Below are 22,922 nucleotides of genomic sequence, written 5' to 3' on the forward strand. Positions count from 1 at the left end.
TTCTTATATAGGTGCCTATTACCTCCCACCACTTGTCCAATTTTTCACATTTCCTATCTGGTTACCCTAGGCAAGCCCCGCAGCCTGTGTGCCCTGGGCAGCCTCAGCTTTGGGTGCCTGCTGAGCGGTAAGGCTCGGCTGGAAGGGGTGGAGGGAGGAGAGCCCCCCTTCCTCCTGCCCCCTTCCCAGGGCACTGGATTCCTCCTGCACCCCAATCTCTGCTCCTCCCGTCACTGCCCACCCCCTGAAACCTGGGGCCCACCCAAGTTTCCTGTCCTAGGTATGCTGCTAGTGTAGTGTGAGGGCAGAGAGTAGATCTGGGGCTTTCCGAGGTGGCTCATGGATATAACTGGGTACCACAGCTCCGCAGGAAGGCCGGATGGGATCACAGCAGATGGAGCTCGTATGGAAGGGACCAGGTGTTTTTCCTTAGAAGGGATTCTCCTTCCAGCAATTGCTGAGGAGTTCCCTCCGAGAACCAGGGTCTGGGCTGGGTAGCTAGTTCAGGAGAGGCAGGGCAGGGCTGCAGGGAATTCAGGTAGGAATGCCGGTAGCAGCCTCTGTGAGAAGCAGGAGAACTGCCAGGTGAATTACCCGCAAGGTACAAAGGTATCAGTTGTAAAGAGGAGAGTAGACGTCTGTTGAGAGTTCTGGGCAGGGCCACATAGGCTTAGTCATGGTGTGTAACAGCACCAGAGACTCTGGGCTCTGTGGGAGACAGTCCTGGAAGCTACGTGTCCATTATTAGGAAGAAGGTTGAAATCCAGGGCTTCTGCAGTAGGTTTCTCTGTAAGGACCCCAGTTCCAGCCAGGCAAGAAGCCCTATGGAGACTCTGTACATGGATGAGAAGATGGGGCAGAGAGGGGAGCTGAAACTTCATTAAGCAGGAGGGGTCCCTGTGGTGAGGGGAGAAGCAGATGATCACAATGGCCTTTTTGGGTCTTAAAACTCTGTGCATCTATAGACCCATAAGACGGGCTCCATTTAGCCACAAGGGAACCAGGTTGGCTGGCCACTAAAATTAATTTTCTAGTGAATTATTTTCCCGCAGGGCCCTGGCCACTTTCAGTGCCCAGGATGGATAAATCGGGGTTGTGCAGCGTTCGGCTGTTGCTTGTATGACCCCTGCCTCATTCACTTTAGAAACTGGAAGGCCTGTGGAGAACGAGCAGGGGAGCGCAGGAAGAACTAGGATGCTCTTGTTTCGAGCAGCGACCGTCATTCAGTCGAGCTCAGTTCTGTTCCTGCCTCTGCTGCAGACTTCACAGGTGATACTGAGCAGGTCTCTGAAGCCAGTTTTTATGGGGTCTGATTTGCAGAAGTACTGAGTATTCACAACTGCCGCTAGGGTCAAGACAAGATGTGACTGCTCTGCTCTTCTGCAGTCAGGCAGCAAGGTCGGGTGGAATGAGCACAGGGCTGCGAGTCAAAACACTGAGTTTTATCCTGTCTCCGCTGCTGACTCACTGAGTGGCCTTGGGCAAGTCACTTTGCTTTTCTCTCTCCATTTCACCATCTGTAAAATGGAGCTGTGACATTGCACTCTGTATGATTTTGTGAAAGTATGCTGATGAGTGTGAACATAATGCAACTGAAATATGCTTCATGCAAAAGGTCTTTTGTAAGGTATCGTTACAAAGATTATAATCTACTTAGTGTGGTCATCCTATTTGTACAAATGTATCACTCGTGTATCTGAAACTAGAAATTTGAAATATAACTCTGAGGTCCTATTGTAGTTATGCACAGTGTGGGCCATTCATGGTGGTTTGGAATCTTAATGGCTCCCATTAACCAGGGCAATCGACTGTAGATGGCTCTGTTTTACTTCTAAATCTTCCTGTATACTGGCAAGCAGGTAATGAAGTCTTACAGTGACATGTGATCATGGCACCTGAACTCGAATCCACCTTTAACCTGGTGCTTTTCCATTGAAAAGGAGGGGTGGGAACCCAGAGAGGAACAAAGGATTCCCACCTTATGCAAAAGATATATAAGTGAGTGGAACAGAACAAACTGGGCAGCCATCATGAGAAATCCCCTAGCTACCACCTGAGCTGGAACAAGGGCTGTACCAGGGACAGGACTGTGCCCAGACTAGGTAGGCATCCAGTCTGTGAAAGAAACTTATTGAAACATCTCTGAGGGTGAGAATTTATCTGTATTAGGCTTAGATTTGCGTGTTTTATTTTATTTTACTTGGTAATTCACTTTGTTCTGTCTGTTACTACTTGGAACCACTTAAATCCTACTTTCTGAATTTAATAAAATCACATTTTACTTATTAATTAACCCAGAGTATGTATTAATACCGGGGGTGGGGGGGTGGTAAACAGCTGTGCATATCTCTCTCCGAGTGTTATAGGGGGCGGATGATTTATGAGTTTACCCTGTATAAGCTTTATACAAGGTAAAATGGATTTATTTGGGGTTTGGACCCCACTGGGAGTTGGGCATCTGAGTGTTAAAGACAAGAACACTTCTTAAATTGCTTTCAGTTAAGTCTGCAGCTTTGGGGCACGTGCTTCAGACCCTTGGTCTGTGCTGGAGCAGACTGGCATGTCTGGCTCAGCAAGACAGGGTGCTAGAGTCCTAAGCTGGCAGGGAAAGCAGGAGCAGAAGTAGTCTTGGCACATCAGGTGGCAGCCCCCAAGGGGTTTCTGTGATCCAGCCTATCACAGGAGCTAATAATAATACTTATCCACCTACTTCCCTGGAGTTTGGTGAGGCTTTATTAATGTCTGGAGAGTACTCTGAACGCATAAAACTCTGCAGAAATGGTGAGTACTCTGGAGAATCAGGCCCGGAGGGTCTCAGGTTGCAGCCCAATCACCCCAAATAAGTCGTGAGTTGGGAATTTGGGCTTTAATCGTTGTAAGTACAATTTTCAAAAGCAGCTAAATGATGGAGGAGCCTAAGTGCCATTTTCAGAAGTGACTTAGGCAGCAAGAGGGAGAAGTCTGTATGGTTCTTGGGCTCCTATGTTACTAGAGAAAATAGGATTTAAGTCTCTAAGTCACTTAGGCACTTTTGAAAATGTTATTCTTAGGTTTCTAAGAGCCTAAGTCACTTTTGAAATGGCATTATAACAGTCTGCTCTCTCCCAGTGGTGTTGTGAAGACAAATTCACTAATGTTTGTGGTGCATTCTCATACTACTGTAATGAGCACAATAGAAAAGCCAATGAAGAAATGAATAATTCTGTATTCACTGCAGTGTTTGTACGGTCTGTAGAGTGAATAAGGCCCTGGGTCACAGGTTGAATGATGAGGATAAAAAGCAATATTCTACAGCTCCTCCATCCCCTGAGCACCATCCTCCCTGTGCACTGAAGGAGGCAGGAGCTGGGGGTAGGTAAGAATAATAGGATATGTTCATGCAATTAGACTGTATCATAATGTATATGCAGAAGGGACGGTGGGGGACTGAATTAACATGATATAGATAACCTTAATTCTGGGATTTTCTAATTCTTGTGCCTTTGGCTTTGAATAAATGAACTAAATAATGCTGTTTATTTATTTTTATAAAAGCTAAATATTAGAGAGGGTCAACAACCGAACATTTTTCCTGTGAAGTATTTTGAGTGCAGTATTTCAATTTTTAAACAGATCTGAGATACGGGGATGTGGAAATGGAATGAAAATTTTTGTTTGGACTCTAACTAAAATATTGATTCATTTCAATTTTTGGTAAATGAAACATTCAATTTTCCATTCCAGGTTTTGGATGTACAGGTTTGCCACTTCCTCCCCCTTTCTATTTTTTCACACAATCAGAATATTAGGACTGGAAGAGACCTGAGGAGGTCATCTAGTCCAATCCCCTGCTCATCTTTTCTTCCACTGTAAAAAGTTAGAAAAAGGTAAAAATGTGTAAGAAAGTAAGAAAGCAGGGGAAAAAATCTTTGGAGTTTTTTCAATTGGAAAGGTGTGAAAAAAGTAAAAAAAAACCTCAGTGAGTGAAATCACTACTTTCTCTGTGGTGGGCTACCAAAAATACCCCCAGGAACTCACGTGAGAGAAGGGAAATGCTGATTTTCAGCAGTTTATAATTCAGCCAAACCTGGAAGGAATCTCACTGCACGAGGAGAAGGCATCTCCCTGGCCCCAGCACTGACCCCTTCCCAAACTGCAAAGGCTCCAGCCATCAAGGAAGGTGTGAGAGCTTCTCAAGAAGGGGCCGAGAATATTTTATCATAGAAAGTGTGAAGCAAGCTCCATATTGGGAGTCACTACCAGCTCCCCCTCTAATTACTATTGGAGGAGGCTGGGGACAATGAATCGGTGACACTGATGTAACCCGAAGGACAAAGTGCTGCCCCTGCTCCGCTGCCCTGCGTGAGGACAGAGTTGCTGATGTTTTTACTGGAGAATCCAGGGCTTTCCCCAGTCACAACTGTTCTTTTGTGATGATATTATTGACTTAAATTTTATCTTTAATACATTTACTGTTATTTTCTGTGCTTTAGGATCTAGCTCCCCCTCCCCTTGCTGTGTCCTGAGGTTCCCCTGCTCTGGGGCAGGGTCACACACTGAGGAGCAGGTGTCCTTAATCCAGCATCTCTCTTGCACTTACCTGAGCAAATCACACCGGCATCGTTGTCCTGTGAGCACGGAGAGGCCCCCAGGGCAGTAACAGGGCAATGGCCCAAATGGGGTTCAGTCCCTTTGCAGTGAAATGTGTCTGTCCAGACAGAGCCAGTTCCCTTCCCAAAATACCCTCCTCCTGGGTTTGATACAGCAAATCCGCAGTCGAGCTGACGACAGAGCACGTTGGCGTCTGGTAAATCCCAGCGTGAGTCACAGAGGGTTCCCCAGGCACCAAGAACCTGGATCTCCACCCTCCCTGAGCACGCTGTGCTGCCGTTCACCAGCCGGAACCCTGTGAGCCCTGGGGAGAAGGGAGAAGGGGTTTAGAGAGGGAGCATTTAAGATATTTTATATTAAATAATAAAGAAAAGGAAAGTTGGGGGGATTGAACCCTTTCCCATTATATTGAGTTGTTTAGGTTTTACTGGAAGCTGATAGCAGCTTTGTTATCCCAGCTCCCTACAGAGTGAGATCATTTTTTTGCTGCACCCTACTCTAGAATACACATCACTGGGATTTTAGAGACATTGTGCCAAATTCTTACGTGAGCATATGACACTTGCATCATTTGCATGTGAGCACGTCTGACTCCCGTGTGATATCCTGGGACAGTACACGAGGTGTGACTCATTCCCTACACACTGGAATTCCTCAGTCCAGATTGGTCCATGTCCTTCTCGGAAATGAGCTCCTCCTGGGATAGATAGAGCTGTTCCACACTGTAGTCCATTACAGATAACACTGGCAGCTTTGAGATCAAAGTGTGCATCACAGATTGTAGCCCAAGTGTCTTCATGTCTTACTTCCACACGTCCTGAGCAGGCACTCTCCCCTCCAACCAGCTGGAGCTCAATGTGTCCTAGAAAGCCAACGAAGGATGAAAATTACAAAGGAGCCTTAGGGAGTTACGTGTTCCACTGTCTTAGAACTTTGGCCAAAAGCCCATCCTGGTGCAGTGGGACAGTGCAGGCAGCTCTTAGACATTTTAAAAAAAAACAATGTACAACAAATGGAGAGAGGGGAATTTAATAGCAATCGATATACATTGGAAGTTCTGAGATGTAGAAAATCGATAAGGGAAGCTAAAGCTATCAGGGAAAACTCCACAGTTGGCAGGGCTAGGAACAATAATGACCTTTTTTTTCAGTATATTAGGAGTAAAGACAAACAAACAAACAAATCCTAACAAAGGTGTAGCCCATTACAAATGGAGATGGTAAAATAGTTTATAATGATGCAAATAAGGCAGAAGTGTTCAATGAACATTTGTGGTTTGGCATAGAAGCAGGATGTGTATTCAAACTATGTGAAGAGGGTGAACCCCTCTGCAGTCTGTTGGTAACTAAGGAGGATGTTAAACAGTATCTAGTAGGGATAAACTTTTTTAAAAAATCATCAGGCCTGAATATCTTATAAAATCTTGGAATAAATAGAAATGTAGGACTGGAAGGAACCTCACAAAGTCATCTAGTCCATCCCCCCACACCAAGACAGGTTAAGTATACCTAGTCCATCCCTGATAGATGTTTGTCTAACTTGTTCTTAAAAGTCACCAATGATGTGTGTGACGGGTTTGGTCACAGACACCCCCTTGGGACTGTCACCTCATATTCTGAAATTACCTCTGAGCCCATTTTCCCTGCCAGCTTGGGACTCCAGAACCCTGCCTTGTTGAGCCAGACATGCTAGCCTGCTGCAACACAGACCCAGATCTGGTCCACACCCCAAAAGCTGCAGACTTCAACCAAAAACTGCTCAGCAGCAGTACCAGATTTAAGATGGATTTAAGATGGATGTCATGTGAGACCTCATTGTTCATTACCCACAGGCTGGCCCACACGTACACAGGAAGGCTTGCAGGTAAATAAACCATCTACAACCAATTGTCCCACTCAATCGGAGCCATCAAGATTCTAAACCACCATAAATGGCCCACACTTTGCATTATTACAATAGGACCTCAGAGTCATACTTCATATTTCTAGCTTCAGATACAAGAATGATACATATATACAAATAGGAGGAATATATTCAGTAGGTTATAACTTTTGTTATGATACATTACATGAGACCTTTTGCATAAAGCATATTCCAGTTACATCATATTCACACTCATAAGCATATTTCCATAAAACATATGGAGTGCAATGTCACAACAGGGATTCCACAACCTCCCTTGGTACCTTGTTCCAGTACTTAACTATCCTTATAGTTAGAAAGTTTTTCCTAATATCTGACCTGACTCTCCCTTGCTGCAATCTAAGTGGATTACTTCTTGTCCTACCTACCCATCGTAGAGAGAAAGCCCAAATCTGGACACACTGCTCCAGCGGAGGCCTCACCAGTGCTGAGTACAGCAGGACAATTACCTCCTCTGTCTTACATGTGACAATTCTATTAATAAAATCCAGAATGACATTTCCTATTTTCAAAACAGCATCACCCATTTCAGTCTGTGATCCAGTATAACCCCAGAACATTTTCTGCAGTACTGCTGCTTAGTCAGTTATTCCCCATTTTGGATTTTTTGCTTTTGATTTTTCCTTCCTAAGTCTAGTACTTTGTACTTGTCTTTACTGAATTTTAATTTACTGATTTCAAACCAATTCTCCAATGTATCAAGGTCATTATGAATTCTAATACTCTCATCCAAAGAGCTTGTGACCCCTCCCAGGTTTGTGTCATCCACACATCTTATGAGTTTATTCTCTACTCCATCATCCAAATCTTTAATGAAAATATTGAATAGTTCCAGGACCAGGAGAGTGATATTATTTATGTATCCATAGGAACACAGTGACCAGAGAGAAAAGTGTTAAGGCAACTAAAGGCCAACGGGCATATGTCTTACGTAATCCTCAGCATTTCCCTCAAAACCTGGGCTGGCCCAACCTATCCCAGGTACCCCTGCTTCTGGGGACTGGGTTTCAATCTCCTTCCCTGCAGACTCTGCCTCTCCCTCTCTGTTCATCAGGGCTCTCCTTTTCATAGTTCCCAAGCTCTTTCTTTAACTTTCCCACTTGAAGGGCCCCTCCCTTCTCCCAAGCTAGGGGGGTTGTGCCCAGCTTGGTCAGAGGCAAAAGTTCAAAGGCCTTGACACCCGTATTGTCAGTTAAGTACCAGTACTGGGTTCTCTGTAGCCATTGTCTGCCTTGCTGGGACATGTGGGGAGCTCCAGCAGGAGTTACTCTTTGAACCCTGGTAGGAAATGGCAAAACAGCAATAAAAGAAACAGAGGTACACATAATATATGTAAACATACAGATATTTCCCATGGTTTTTGCAGGGGTCGTAGTGGACAAGCAACGGAACTAGAGGTCCCAGGGTGATGCTGTGAAAAGGCTACGGTGATCCTTGGAGGTTTAAGCAGGGGAGCAGTGAGAAGAGCTGGCTGAAATGCAGGATTTCCAGCTCACAGGAAATTTCGCTATTTCAAAACTTCCGGTGAACCAGAAATCCCCTCCAAAATTTGTTCTGGAAAAACCAACACATGGTGTGTCCGACATGAAATTTGCTCTCAGGGACAGGAGCAGATGCTGAGTGACACTGACATTCTTGTCAGTTTCACGAGTGCTAAGAGAAAAACAAAAATGTCAATTTCTCTCGCATTGCAGACTGCCTTGGACTGGGGACCCCTGGGCTTCCAGACTCCTGGGCCAGCTGGTGTCCCAAATAGGCAGCTGGCCTGGGAGTCTCAAAGCTCTGGGATCCCCGGTCTGGTGTAGTCTGCAACACAGGGCTGCCCCAGAGCCGCAGACCCTGGGAATCAGGATCCCATCTCAGGATTTCTAAATTCCCTGCTGTGGAGCTGGGAGCTGAGCCCTGGTTAAAGACGGGACTCCCTTGTCCATGGCAGGGTTGCCCTGGAGCTGCAGACGATAGAAGACCAGGGTCTCTGGTCTTGGGGCAGTCTACATGGTGCAGCTATCCCAGAGCAGCTGACCTGAGAAGACTGGGATACCTGGCCCCAAGGCAGTCTGCATGACAGGGCTGGCTGGAGCCCCCCAGGTCAGCTGGCACTTAACCATGCAGGTTTCTGCCACAACCCTGCCTGTGGTCTAGAGAAAGTTCATTGCACCCGACTCACTTTCATGGGAAATGTCCAGTTCAACAAACCAGCATTTTCCAGTGAAGCTCTATTTTGTTGGATAATTTCTGACCAAGGACATGATTTTACCTCTGTATACAGTGTGGTGAGTATACAGTATACTGCATCCAGTGTGTTGTCCACATTTTAAGAAGGATATTAAAAAAAAATGGAAAGGGTGCAGAGAAGAGCCACAAAGATGATTTAAGGGCTTGAATATATGCCTTGTAGTGAGAGATTCCAGGAGCGCCGTCTGTTTATTTTTTAAAAAGAAGACCAAGAGGTGGCGTGATTATAGTATACAAGTACTTTTGAGTAGAAGTACTTGCGCAGGGACAAAACACTGGTAATAGAGGCCTCCTTAGTCTAGTGGAGAAAGACAAAACAAGAACAAATGGCTGGAAGTTAAAGCCAGAGAAATTCATATTAGAAGTAAGCCAAACATTTTCCATAGCAAGGACAATTAACCATTGGAACAAACTAAAAAGGGAAGCAGAAGATTATTCACCTCCTGAAGTATTTAGATGAAGACTGGATGCCTTGCTGGAAGATGTGCTTTAGCCAAACAAATATTATTGGGTTCAGTTCAGGAGTAACTGGATTAAATTCTGTAGCCTGTTACCCAGGAGGCCAGACTATATGATCTAATGCTTCCTTCTGCCCTTAAAATCTATAAAGCTATGTTTCTAAAAGGAGGTTAAATTTGTAAAGTCAAGCACTCAAACATTCAGAATGCCAGACTCGTGTCGTCCTCTGTAACCTTAATTAGCCCCTTTTGTATTTCCATTGTGATACAGTCTTTAATTATACGATCAAATGCTATTTTTGCCCCAGGACCGGGCCTCACTCAGTGCACAGGACACGTGGTGCTGACTGAATGGGTGAATGGTCAATCGTTCTTTTTATACTCATTGTGCAATGTTTGGCCCCAGCCCTTAGGTACTGCATGTCATCCAAACTGAACTCCCAAAACAGAATTGTTCATTTCCTCACAGGCTTTTCTATGGTGCTCATTCCTATGGTAGCTGAGTGCTTCACAAACAGTAAAGAATTTCTCTTCACAAACACCCCTGGGAGGCAGGGAAGTGTTGTTATCTCCATTTTACACATGGGGAACTGAACCCCAGAGACACGATGGCCAAAATGATCAAAAGTGTCGACTGATTTTGGGTGCCCAACTTGAGACATCCAGGTCCTGATTTTTCAGATTCCTTAGCATTATACAGCACTTAGTATGTTCAGAGCAGAACACCTGCTGCAGGGGTGGGCAAACCTTTTGGGCTGAGGGCCACCTCTGGGTGGGGAAATTGTATGTAGGGCCAGGGCAGGTGGTTGGGGTGCGGGAGGGAGTGTGGGGTGTGGGAGGGGGTGCGGTGTGCAGGAAGGGGCTCAGGGCAAAGGATTGAGGCAGAGGAGGGGTGCGGGTGTATGAGGGTGCTCAGGGAAGGGGGTTGGGGTGCAGGAGGGGTGCGAGGTGCAGGCAGGGAGTTCGGGAGCGGGGTGCAGGAGGGGATTGGGCTCCGGCCTGGTGCCGCTTACCTATAGCAGCTCCTGGGTGGCAGCGGCATGCACCGGGGCCAGGGAAGGCTCCCTGCCTGCCTGCCCTGGCCCCACGCCGCGCCGCTCTGGGAAGCGGCCGGAACCACATCCCTGCACGGCCCCGAGGGGAGGGGGTGCACAGGGCTCCGTGCGCTGCCCTTGCCACGCCTCCAGGTACCTCCCCCGAAGCTCCCATTGGCTGCGGTTCCCCTGTTCCCGGCCAATGGGGGCGGCGGAGAGTGGTGCCTGGAGGCAAGGGCAACGCACAGAGCCCTCTGCCCACCCACCCCCCCGGCCCGGGGTCCCAGGGACGTGGTGCTGGCTGCTTCTGCGGGGCCTGTGGCACCACGGGGGGCAATCCCGCAGGCCGGATCCAAAGCCCTGAGGGGCCGGATCCGGCCCGTGGGGCGTAGTTTGCGCACCCCTGACCTACTGACTTCAGTTTACAGCAGCATATGCTCAGCACTTCTGCAACCAGACCCCCACGGTTACAAGGGGGCACCCTTAAAATGAGGAAGACACAATTAATGACCACCTGTGAAATATTTGGTTTCAGAGACTTGCCAAGTATCACATAGGATCTCTGTGGCAGAGGCAGGGAGAGAATCCAGTTCCCCAGGGCAGGATTCAGAGACCCTTAACAAGAGACCCTCCTTTCTCTTTCTGCAATCCCCTGCCTCACACACAGCACACTTTGCAGTTTCTGCGACCAATGAGGCAGGGTCCTACACAGACCAGCCTCCTTCACGCCACAACCAACCCTGATTCAGAGCACTGTCTAGCACAGGCGTAGTTTGACTCCTATATTTAGGGGGGACAGAGAGCGCACGCGCACGCACACACACACACACACACACACGTGCATGCTGAAGCCAGTTATCTTGGCTCATTGACTCTCCCTCCCCCCACCCCCCCAGCCTGGAGTGGTCTCTGGGCTGCCCGGGATGGGGGCGGGGCAGGATGGCTTAATGGGTGAGCCCCAGCTGCTGCTGTCTGCTGCAGCGACCTGAGCTTGGGAGCTGTGGCCACTCCAGCACCGGCTGTTGCAGAGATGTTGCTGCTCTGGGGCCTCCCAGGGCCGTTGCAGCCGCCTCCCTGCTGGGGCTGCTGCTGCCGAGGGGACGCCCCATGCTGGGCTCCCACTCCCCTCTCCCATTCCTCTATCTCCTTCTCTTCCCATCCCATCCCCCTTCACCTGCCCGCTGCCCGGTGCCCCATCCCCCTTTCCCAGTGTCCTCTGCCCCCCTGCAGGCACTCACCGTTTTACAGGAAACGGGCAGGCACTAGGACCCAGGCAGCAGTGCACAGCTGCAGAGGTACAACCCGGAGCAGCTACTCTCAGCCTCAGGAGAAGTGGCTCCATCCCCTCCCCGTTCCCTGCACTGACCCCGCGTGCCCCCCCCATGCCTTTCCTCTGCCAATGCCCCCCTCCACCCTCCCAAACTATGCCCATGCTGTCTGTCCTGTGCACTGAATGAGGCAGGGGTCTCATGGAGAAAATAGCTTGTTATCATGGAATTAAAGACAGTATCTTAACGCAGATGTACAAGTGGGCCACAATAAAGTTACAAAGACAACTTTAATTCTGCCATTTCGTTATTTTTTACAGCTCAACTTTGCAAACTTAACGTTCCTTTAAAGTAATGTTTTGTGCATAATTTCCTAGGTTTTTAAAAAAGCAAACTGAAAAAACAGAAGTTCCAAGATACAGAATCATGTTGCCACCCTCCAGATGTCACCCGTCTCAGTTTTATCCGGACAGTCCGTTTTTTGGCTTCTGTGTCCTGGTGTCATTTAGGGTTGCCAGGTGCCTGGTTTTCTACTGGAAAGTCAGATCGAAAGGAGACCTAAATGACACCTGAACCAAAAATCTGGTTTCCATGGGGCGGGGGTGGGGGGGGAAACCGGGTCATTTTTCTGTGCCAGCCCCTGCTCAGCCAGGGCGGCTTCGTACCTGCAGGCAGGCTCCTTGAGACGATCCAGCGAGTGACGAGGGGAGGGGGGAGTGAGCGATGAGGGCAGAGCCTTGAGGGAAAGAGGCAGAGAAGGGGCGGGGCCTTGAGGAAAGAGGTGGAGCAGGAGCGGGGCCTTGGGGGAAGAGGTGGAGAAGGGCGTTGCCGAGGGAGGAAGAGACAAGGCAGGAGGTAAAGACTCAAGGATCCGGTTACCAGCCATGAGAAAGATGGCAACCCTGTGACACCCACATGGGTCATCAGCAGGGTTGGAACCTTTAGATCCACCACAGAAACCACTGCCACTTGAGCTAACGGCGTAACTGACAGTAGTAGTAGGTTATAATCCTCTTTGTGGACCAGCACTAGAGCGGGATCAGAAAATTTTGTTGGAGAGTTTGACAGATATTTGCTGAAAGAAGGGGAATGGCAAAACTCAGGGATCCTGGTTCCATTCCAGGCTCTGGAGAGGTGTGTGTTCTGGTAGTGACGGACCCGTCTTCCCCTGTTCCCCGAAGCCTAACCCCTTCTGCCCCATCCCCTCCGAGCAGTCCCTGTATCGGTCCTGTCTCTTCTCCATCCCTTGCTCTGTGTCCCAGTCCCATTCTTCTTGTCTACCCAGTGCCAGTCTCCACTCCTCAAGCTTCTCATCCCCAGTCCCAGTCTCCTGGACAAGCTAGTCCTAGACTTCACCTCTGGCTTCCTCTGCCAATTTCCCCTCTGTTCTCTGTGCTGTCCCTCTGGGGTCCTCAGCTGATCTGTTTCTCACACTTATCCCTGCCTTGGGTTGTCCTGTCTGTGCCAAGCCCCAGTTCCCCTCCCTGGATGCCTCTTCCTGTCTCAGGGTTTCTCTCGACACACACTTAGCTTGTGTCAAACTGGGGTGTAAATTTACCCCACACTAGCCTGCTGCACACTCAGTGTCCGTGCGGACCAGCTGCTGCGCACTTACCGTTCCCTAGTGCTTGGAACCGGGAGAGATCAAAGCACACAAGGGAACTGCTCGGGCTTCTCTTCGCTCCCACACTAAATCAGTGCGACTGTATCCATGCAGCGGAGCCGATTTAACGCGTCTGGAGAAGATGCATTACGTCGATGGGCGAGCGCTCTTCTGTCTACATAATTAGTCCACCTCATCGAGAGGCAGAAGCTCTGCTGGCAGGAGAGCATCTCCCGCTGACATAGTGCAATGCAGACACTGCTTTAAGTTGATGTAAGTTATATTGCTCGGGGGGGAGGGGGGTTGTTTTCACACCCCTGAGCGATGTAACTAACATCAACTTAAGCAGTAGTGTAGACAAGGCCTCAGTGCTCAGCAACACCGTCCACATGGGCACCTGGTGCCTGGCAGGACAGTGCAGGGTAGATTTACACTCCAGCTTGCCACAAACTAAATGTTCATGTTGATCTGTTCTCAGTCTCCCCCACCCCACCCTGACTGCTTATTCCAGTCTCCTCGCCCAGTTAGTCTTAGACTTTCCCCACACTCTGGCTCCTTTTCTGGTCTGTCTCTCCTCACCCACCCCCAGTTTCTCCCCACTGGTTCCCAGGCCCAGCCTCCTTCTCCAGTCAGTCCCAGTCTCCCCCAGCTCCCAGCCTCCTTGCTCAGCACATCACAGTCTCTGTCCCCTGACTCTTGTTCTATTTACCCTGCCTAGCCAGTAATAGTCTCCTCACCCTCCCTCCTCCCAGTCCCAGTTCCCTTGCCCAGCCAGTTCCCATCTCCCCCTTTCTCTCCCAGTCCCAGTTTCTCGCTTCCCACCAGTATCCAGTCTCAGAATGTCCGTCTGTCCCCCCCGGCCACCCCACAGGCTCCTTGTCCCAATCTACCCTCCTCCTCTCATCCTGGTCTGATTCTTGTCCCTTCTACATTCAGTTCAGGTGGTTTCCCTTCTGCACTGCCTGGGCCTGATAGAGGAAGACAGTCTCCCTGGGACAGAGTGCCGGGAGCAAACAGATGAGCCTGCATTCTGATTGTGATGTTGGCAGACCAGGTGCCAGCTCATGCCAAAGCCTCAGGTCTCACTGAAAGCTTACAAATGCACAGCCTGGCCCATTCACGTGTGCATTAGTATTGATCAAAGTGATTATTAAATGTGTAAATGTATAAGAGTGTTTAATCTTCAAGAAAACTAACCATGTTATTTGCATGGTTCTCACTTATCTGTATTCCATTATAATGCAATAGCAAACATTTCCACTGTGCATAGCCCGGTAACAAAATAACTAATCAAACGAGAAAGAAGCCTTGTGGAATGCAAATGAAGAACTTTCACAGAAAAGTGCTAATTTCAAAGCAAGTGGTCATTGTGTGTGATGATCGGAGGCAAACACTCTAAATGCATTCCTCACTCTCCATCACCAAAGGAAGAGTTCATTTGCGTAGTGACCCTGCCAGCTTGTTTTCTGTGAGATGAAGCTATAAGGCTGGATTCAGGGAAAGATCCTTCATCTCTGGACTGTATGGATTCTAACAGGGTGGAATAAGTAAACAAAAAGATGGAGATCCCCAGAGTTATTCTGGGTAGCCCTGAGAGAGTTTTGGGAAACTGGCAGATGACTACATCTCTGCTACCATTTTGAATTATAGACCACAGCCACTGGGAGCTGCGGGCGGCCGTGCAAATGTAAACAAACTGTCTTGCAGCCCAAAAACAGATTACTCTGATGGGCCACGTGCAGCCTGCAGGCCGCAGGTTGAACACCACTGGTCTAAGGGCACTGTCTGTGACTCCATGGTAAGACTGTTATTGTAATCCAGGCATAGGTGCTGGCTTCCAGTTGTCCCAGGGGGTGCTCAACTCCCACTCCACCCTCAGTCCTGCCCCTATTCCACCCCTTCCCCAATTCCCCAATGCACTCACAATCCACAGAGGGTTAATATTAAACACTTACCTTTAGCTCCCATGGCCAGGGGGAGCTGCTAAAACTTTTGAAATTCTAAAGGAAAATATTCTACTCTTCCTTGTGCCTTTTGAATAGGAATTTATTACTCCTACTAACTGTTAAAAAGAGAAAAGTTAAAAATAAAACTTATAATGGGCCCATAATTGTAACGTTAACTATGGAGTCACAGGAAATTCCTCCATAATACAATATTCTTGTGCTGTGTAAGGCTGAAACATGCTTTTGGCTGAGCCCTCTATGCTACACCAGATCTACAGGGTATCAGAGAGCGGTATAATCGATCAACCCATTGCCTGGTCAACCTATGAGGGTGGGAAGGGGGCTCCATAAACACCCTGCGCCCTGCGCATCTCCCAAGCTACTCTGGCTGGGTACGGGGGTCTGGATTTTAGTCTAAGGGTAAAAATTTCAGAAGTGCCTCAGTGTTAGCCGATGGCCAGGGATGTTTGGTGAGGTGCCAGCTATGCCCGTTTATACCATCCGTGACTTTAACCGCTAGGACGCACTGTCCCTTCGCGGCGGGCAGCCCGGGCTAGGCTGACGGATGCCCCAAGGTCCTAACCACCCGTGACTTTAACTGCTAGAGCTCAGAGCTCCTTCGCAGCGGGCAGCCAGGATTGACTGACAGGTGCCCCAAGAGTTTGCCCCGTGGAGGCGGCACAACTCAACGCTAGGCTCTTAGTACTCTCACCTAATGGCCAGGCTTTATAGCCAAAACGGCTGAGGTTCTTTAATTGTGTTGGCTGCTTTACAGTAAACCAGAGAAACAAGTCAGGCTTATGCACAATGGTTACCAAAATTTATTAAACTAGATTCTAATCATGTGGTTACAACATTGCTAGTGCCTACTTATTTAAATGTAGAGATGTTACACACACAATCAAGTTACAAAACTGAAGCCACAATCCCAAAGAAAAGAAAACAAAGTATAGAGCTCTATTTCAAACTATGTGTACACTAAAGATAGGAGATCAGGTGTGGGTGCTTCTTACCCTCCTTGCATCTCTCGATTCCAGCGGTGCCAAGCCAGGATCGGTCACTCAATTCCGCGGAAAGACGAATAAGGGACAAGGCTTAGGGACCCTCTTAGCTGCAGAAGCCTTGGGAGGCTGTCACTTATCTGACCAGCAGATAGATAGTGAAAAGCACTCAAAAATCATGGTGCTGTAGGTCCCATACTTATACCTCTGTACTCCTTTATTCTCTTTCTCCTTTCTTATGCCAAATTGGGGCTGGTCTGTCTGGGTGACGCCAGCTCTCGCAAGAGTAGTTCACACTTGCAAGGGAGAAACAATAAGTTTCGACTACTGGACACTTCTTTTATCAGGGTAAATATTTTCCCACCTAGGATGTTGGGGTGTGTGCATCACGCTATTTAGTAGGGGCTAAGAGCCATGTCTGTCACAGCTTCTCTGTCTGCTGTGAGCCTAATCGTTGTATATGTTCCCAGAGGCACATTGTCACAGCACACCTGTGCTTCTCACAGCTTCAAAGGCTGTGCTGGAATTTATGTTGAGTGCCCTGTTGTTTTGGCTCCCGTGTGTTTCCAGCAATGCTGGTCTGAGGGGGGGGGCTGGCTGTCTGGCTACACTCAGTGACCTAGGAGCCTACATGTCATTTTCAAAAGTGACTCAGGGCCAGATTTTAAAGGACACTCAGGCACCTAGGAGTGCAGACAGGCATCTACTGGGACTTTCCAAATCTCCTGGGAGTTCGGCACCAGGCACATTTGAAAATCCCACTGAGCACCTATCTGCATTTATAGATACCTAAATATCTTTTAAAACCTGGCCCTTGGGCACTTAGGATCCATAGTCTCACTGAAAGTCAAAGCAAATTGGGCACTGAACTCCCATCAGCCCAGTGTAAATTCATATACAATTTTTTGGCAATCCCAATGTAAATTCATAAACAATTTTTTGAGCAGAAGTTCATGGTTATAAAGAACCAGACACATTATTTGACAACAGGCAAATTCACTAATTCAATGATTTTCATTAAATGTTTCTAAGACCATGACTAAGTTTCCCAAATATTTTCCCCCAAAAGGGGCAACCGGCAGTGCCAGCCACAGGGCCCTGTGGGGTAGACAGCACCAGCACCACTACTGCCCTGATGAACGACGGCATCAACAAGAAACCTTCCACCCCGCAGAGCAGGCAAACTCCTGGCCAGATCAGAGATTCCTCCCACATAAGCCTCCACGCCTGGCCACAGGTCCCAAAGCTGGGCTGAGACCCTCCATGTCACTGACCCACATTCAGAAAATGAACTGGAAATGGGAACCATTCCAAGGGAAAGGAAAGGCCTGGCACCGGAACAACTGGAGATGAGAAAATGAAAACACTTCACAGTCACAGAGCGGGGTCCGCAGTGGCCGGTGCCCTGCAAAAACTGACCCTACTCCCCAGTCAGAAACAACCGCACACTTGTTACCTTTTACAACCCCTTTGCCCCTTCTCACAACCCCCTCCCCATTACTTAGTGTTTCATCTTGCACTGTCCTTTCACCATCCCATTATTAAACACACGGACTGCTTCCATCTCCCACCTCACTGCTGCTATCCCCATGGCAAGAAGATGCCTGTGCTCCACCACTGACACACCCTAGAGAACACAGCGCTGAAATGATGCATAGTGGACCCCTCAGGGTACATTGGCATCTCTTCCCTTTGATCACATGGGTGGCTCAGAACCAGATCTCATATCACAATCACAGCTCTTCCAAGTGGCTCCAATTCATCGCCTCCACCATTCAGTACAGCTACACCTAACACAGGGACTGCAGCTGGAGCACATGCAAACAATTCCCAATGGCAATGGCTCGTCCAGCTCTAGGGGGCAGAGTTAAGGCTGCCTTGGCATTCACCTTAATTCTGGATTACCTGGTTTTCAGGGGTTTGAGTTTTGCCCACCCCAAGGGAATGAGATACCTTGGGCAACCTGAACTCTGTGTGAATGAAATCTTTGTCAGGGAATTTTAACTTAACTCCACAGTCTCTGACATGCGAAGCTCTCTGTCCACAGGCAGTAAGGAGAGTCTGGCCTTCATTGCAATGAATGAACAACGACCTCCTGTCTCGGGCGGGACTCGTAGAGCTCCAGTGATGATAAATTGGTCACCAGTGTGAGAAATGTTTAACTCTAGCAGTGACTGCTGGGCTATGTGCACACAGAGGGCTCGGGTCTCCATACCGCTATGTGTAGGCAGCTGCACTCGTGTAAAGGTGGTGTAAAGTGGTCCTTACACATCACTACTAGTGAGTTACACCGACTCTCCACCTCTGAAGCGGTTGTTGCCTGTGTGAAAAGGTGTACCTGCAGCTAGACCGGTTGAGTTAATGAGACAAGAGTCACGCTCCAAAAGAGAATGAGGCTGAACAAAGGAGGGAGTGGTTAGCACAAATCTACACCGTGCTTAGTCTCCGTGCAAGCCTGGGTAAATTTGATGCAAGTGGCTGGAGTACGTGCAAAGCTGGTATACCGGGGTCCTACTCGATAACCATTTTTAACAAGGCCATGCTCTGTGCCGACCTCGCCGCTGTTCTCCCCTGGGGAGACAAGTCTGTTTTTATGCTCCCCCCTGCGTACTGCGTGGGTATATAGGATTGCTGCCTGGCATGTAGACTATGGGTAGGGCCCTACCAAAATCAGGGTCCATTTTGGTCAATTTCACTGTCAGAGGATTTTAGAAATCATAAATTTCATGATTTTGGCGATTTAAATCTGACATTTCACGGTGTTGTCATTGTCGGGGTCCTGGCCCAGAAAGGAATTGTCGGGAGGGTCCCAAGGATATTGTAGGGGGCGGTTGCGATACTGCTGCACTTATTTCTGTGCTGCTGCTGCTGGTGGCGGCACTGCTTTCGGAGCTGGGCAGCTGGAGAGCGGCGGCTGGTGGCCAGGATCCCAGCTCTGAAGGCAGTGCACAAGTAAGGGTGGCAATACTGCAATCCCCCTAAAAACCTTGCGACCCCCCCCTCCCCCCGCAACTCCCTTTTGGGTCAGGACCCCCAATTTGAGAAATGCTGGTCTCCCCTGTGAAATCTGTATAGTACAGGGTAAAAGCACACACAAGACCAGATTTCACGGGGGGAGACCAGATTTCATGGCCGTGAATTTGGTAGGATCCTAACTATGGGAACTGTGTTGTATTTGCCTTGGTGTGATATGGATAATTGGCCAGGCAGGTTTTATGTGGGTGCAGAATGTGAAAGCCGTGGGGCAGACAGGAGAAATGAGAGAGAGGGAAAATGGCAAAGCAGCTGAGACGATAACTGACTGATACAGTGGGGCCTTTCAACATCCAACCAGTGCTTGTCCAGATGGGGCAGGGTCATTGTGCAGGCTCTTACATGTGAGCTTTGCCCTAAGACAGACACTGGGCAACTTTACAGCAGCTGTGTCTGGGCAGCAGAACTCTCAACTGCGGTGATGAAGTGGGGATTCTGTGTAATAGTTTTATGAATGGTAGGCAGGGCAGTGACTTACCTGGCTAAGGATTGCTACCCAATCAGTGAAATAAGATTACAAAGCTCTTCCGCGGGAGAGCTGAAGACATGTGTCACTTAACTGTCTAGGGTGGGATGAATGAGTCATTACAGGACTGGCTGGAGCCCACCTATATTAATGGAGGATCCTGAAAGACAATGGGAACCTCAGGGACTGAACAACTGACAACTAACCCTGGGAAACTTCAGCAGGCAGAACATGTGAACTCTGCAGGGGTCAGCAGGAGGAGGACAATGGACAGAGCAGTGACAGGAGTCTAGAACAAGAGCTGGCGTTTGGAGAGACACGAGAGCTCAGCTGGCACTGAGAGACAAAGAGACAGAGAAAAAGTGGAAACCAAGATGGGTCCACAGCAGCATGGCTCATGGGAGCCCTGACTTGGCCAGTATGGATTATATCGTAATTTTGCTTCTTCTCTGTGCTAACTGAAGAACTTCCCGAAGGTGTGTTCCCAGTTGACCAATAAATCCTGCTGTGGTTTGAAAAGGCTGCCAGGTGTCACTGCAGATACTTGTTGAGGTGCATTGGTCCCTGATGAGTATAAATGTCTCTAAGCCGGGGTCTATCTCAGTTGAACCCACTGGGCAGAGCATATGGGGTGAAACAGGAGTGTTGGAGCCCAGAGGCTCTGTCTCGGAGGCGTTGAGGCTACATGACCTACCTTTAAGGAAGAGTGGGACCCTTGCGGTGTCTGGCAAACTGAAGGGGCTCTTCCCCAGGATTGTTTAAAAGCTGGGGCATAGCACAGATTCTGAAGATCTGGAACACCTGTCAAGGCCCAGATGTGGTGCCTGTGACGTTGCACTCTACACGCTTTATGAATGTGAATAGGATGTAACTGGAATATGTTTGATGGAAAAGGTCTCTTGTAAGGTATCATTACAAAGCTTATAATCTACTGAATATATTCATCCTATTTCTATGAATGTTTCATTCTTGTATCTGAAACTAGAAATATGAAGTATAACTATGAGGTCCAACTGTAATTATGTAAAGTGTGGGCCATTAATGGTGGTGTAAAATCTTGATGACTCCCATTGACTTGAACAATTGAGTGTAAATGGCTCTGTTTACCTGCAAGCTTGCCTGTGTACGTGTAGGCCAGCCCATGGGTAATGAAAAATGAGGTCTTACAGTCAGATGTGACCATGTCACCTGATACTGGAATCCGTCTTAAACCTGGTGCTTTTCTATTTAGAAGGAGGGGTGGGGACCCAGAGAGACAAAGGATTCCCACCTTGTGCCAAAGCTATAAAAGGGGGTGGAGCAGGACAAGGGTGGTCCCAGTCATGAGAAAGCCCCTGCTTTTCACCGAAGATGCCTGCTAGAACTAATAAGGATTGTACTGGGGAAAAGGATTGGGCCCAGACTAGGAAGGAGTCTAGTCTGTGAAAGAAACCTATTGGAACATCTCTGGGGGTGAGATTTACCTCTCATCAGTTTCCTAATGTATTAGGCTTAGACTTGCACGATTTGTTTTATTTCACTTGGTAACTTACTTTGTTCTGTCTGTTATTACTTGAAACCACTTAAATCCTACTGTTTATACTAAATAAAATCACTTTTGTTTATTGATAAACCCAGAGTAAGTTATTAATACCAAGGGGAACAAACAGCTGCGCATATCTCTATATCAGTGTGATAGAGGGTAGACAATTTATGGGTTTACCCTGAATAAGGTTTATACAGAGTAAAATGGATTTATTTGGGGTTTGGATCCCACTGGGAGCTGGGTGTCTGGGTGCTGGAGATAGGTGACCTGCTGGGCAGTTGTTGGTTAAGGTCTGGAGCTTTGGGGGCATGGACAAGACCTGGGTCTGTGTTGCAGCAGGCTAGCGTGTCTGGCTTAACAAGGCAGGGTTCTGGAGTCCCAAGTTGGCAGGGAAAACGGGCTCAGAGGTAAATTCAGCACATCAGGTGACAGCCATAGGGGGTCTCTGTGACCAAACCCATCAAAGTGCCAATGTGTGAAAAAGACCCAAAACGAAGGACACAAACTGATCATTCACACATGAAACGAAGTGCTGAGGAAATGTCATAAATGTCTTTCAAAAAGAAAAGGAGTACTTGGGGCACCTTAGAGACTAACAAAAAATGAAAGCTTATGCTCAAATAAATTTGTTAGTCTCTAAGATGCCACAAGTACTCCTTTTCTTTTTGCGAATACAGACTAACACGGCTGCTACTCTGAAACCTGTAAATGTCTTTGTAACCTCAGGGCAACAATTCTTTATTTCTGAGGTAAATAATTTTCAATACTTAACATGAGGGGACACAATTTATGTGGCTCATCATTTGTTTTGGGATCATGATGAGTTACATCCCTGAAAGGAGGTGCACTGGAGGGGGATGGATGGAGTGAAAATTTCTCAGAAAGATAGGTTTCCACTTTGTGTTTATTCAGCATTTGCCTTGGAAATTGCTTGTGCCCAATTCCCAAATAGCCAGTCAAGTTCCTTTGTACCCTCTGGATACTCTCCAAATCTCCCGAGCAGCAGCAACAGGCCCAGAAATTCAGGGTTTACAATCCCAGAGTTGCTGCAGCAGAGACAAGAACAGGCCCAGCAGGGAATGGGGGTGTGACTGCAAGGTTACTGCTTTTGGCTCCTCCCATTATGCAAACGAGCTCCTCTCTGCACTTGTGTATTTCAGGGACAAAAAGTTTGGAAAATATGGACAGTGCAGCTCAGTCAGTTACAACAGAATCAGCCAAGACATTGCGACCACAGGGCTCCCCTTACATGGGACTCTCAGAATCAAGCCCAGAGAGGGAACCTTGGCCCCAGTAGATCCTTGCAGCAGTGCTGAACCTGGCACAGGACTGAGAGGGGAGCCAGTGTACTTCCATGTGCTGGGGGTTACTCCACTTAAGGGCCTGTTGAGGAGGTTCCCACTGTACCAGGCATATTTCTGAGGGAAAGGGAAGGGGCTTATGGTGAGTGTGGTGACACAGCCGGGGTCGAGAGGGCACAGGCAGGGGTGAACATTCCCCACCATTTCTGGAGATCCTGTCAATGAGGATAGTAAGTGAGTGAGTGAGTAGTAAGTGATAGTAAGGTGGGAGGGGGAGACGTAAACCACTGACCCCAGCACTCAGGTGTGAACTCACTAATGGTGTTGATCAGGGACTAGCCGAGAGGTGCAAACTGAGCTAATCAGAACAAAGAGGCGTTATCGCTGTTCAGCCAGCTGTAGCGATCCATGGTCCTACACTAAGTCTTACCTGCGTCAGGGGCTGTTTCTCTCAGTGCATTAGTCGCTCTGTGCAAACACAGGCATATTTCTTGCACTAGTTTTGATGAAGCCAGATTACGTATGCACGTTTATTTCCC

At 48.2% G+C, this 22,922-nt stretch overlaps 1 protein-coding gene and 1 long non-coding RNA gene across 19 annotated transcripts in view; one reads left to right on the top strand and one right to left on the bottom strand.

Annotated features, from left to right (window-relative positions):
- LOC102941765 (scavenger receptor cysteine-rich type 1 protein M130-like) overlaps positions 1-22,922 on the bottom strand; it is a 72,362-nt gene that overhangs the window by 18,665 nt on the left and 30,775 nt on the right. For 10 of the 18 annotated variants that reach the window (XM_043537670.1, XM_043537667.1, XM_037888855.2 and 7 more), the window contains 2 exons: positions 5,138-5,452; positions 4,580-4,894 (listed from right to left, as the gene is read on the bottom strand). The exons of 2 other annotated variants lie outside the window; for them this stretch is intronic. In XM_043537670.1, the coding sequence (XP_043393605.1) occupies positions 4,580-4,894; positions 5,138-5,452 (630 nt within the window). Of the gene's footprint in view, positions 1-4,579; positions 4,895-5,137; positions 5,453-6,881; positions 6,962-22,922 lie in introns of those variants that run through there. 6 more of the 18 variants (XM_043537660.1, XM_043537658.1, XM_037888857.2 and 3 more) reach the window with 3 other exon arrangements.
- Positions 2,493-18,937, top strand: LOC122463993. The gene is made up of 3 exons (XR_006287800.1): positions 2,493-2,503; positions 16,054-16,059; positions 18,716-18,937. It is a non-coding gene; the product is annotated as an uncharacterized LOC122463993 (long non-coding RNA).

This window comes from Chelonia mydas, unplaced genomic scaffold (assembly GCF_015237465.2).
Source record: "Chelonia mydas isolate rCheMyd1 unplaced genomic scaffold, rCheMyd1.pri.v2 scaffold_76_arrow_ctg1, whole genome shotgun sequence".
NCBI lineage: Eukaryota > Metazoa > Chordata > Testudines > Cheloniidae > Chelonia > Chelonia mydas.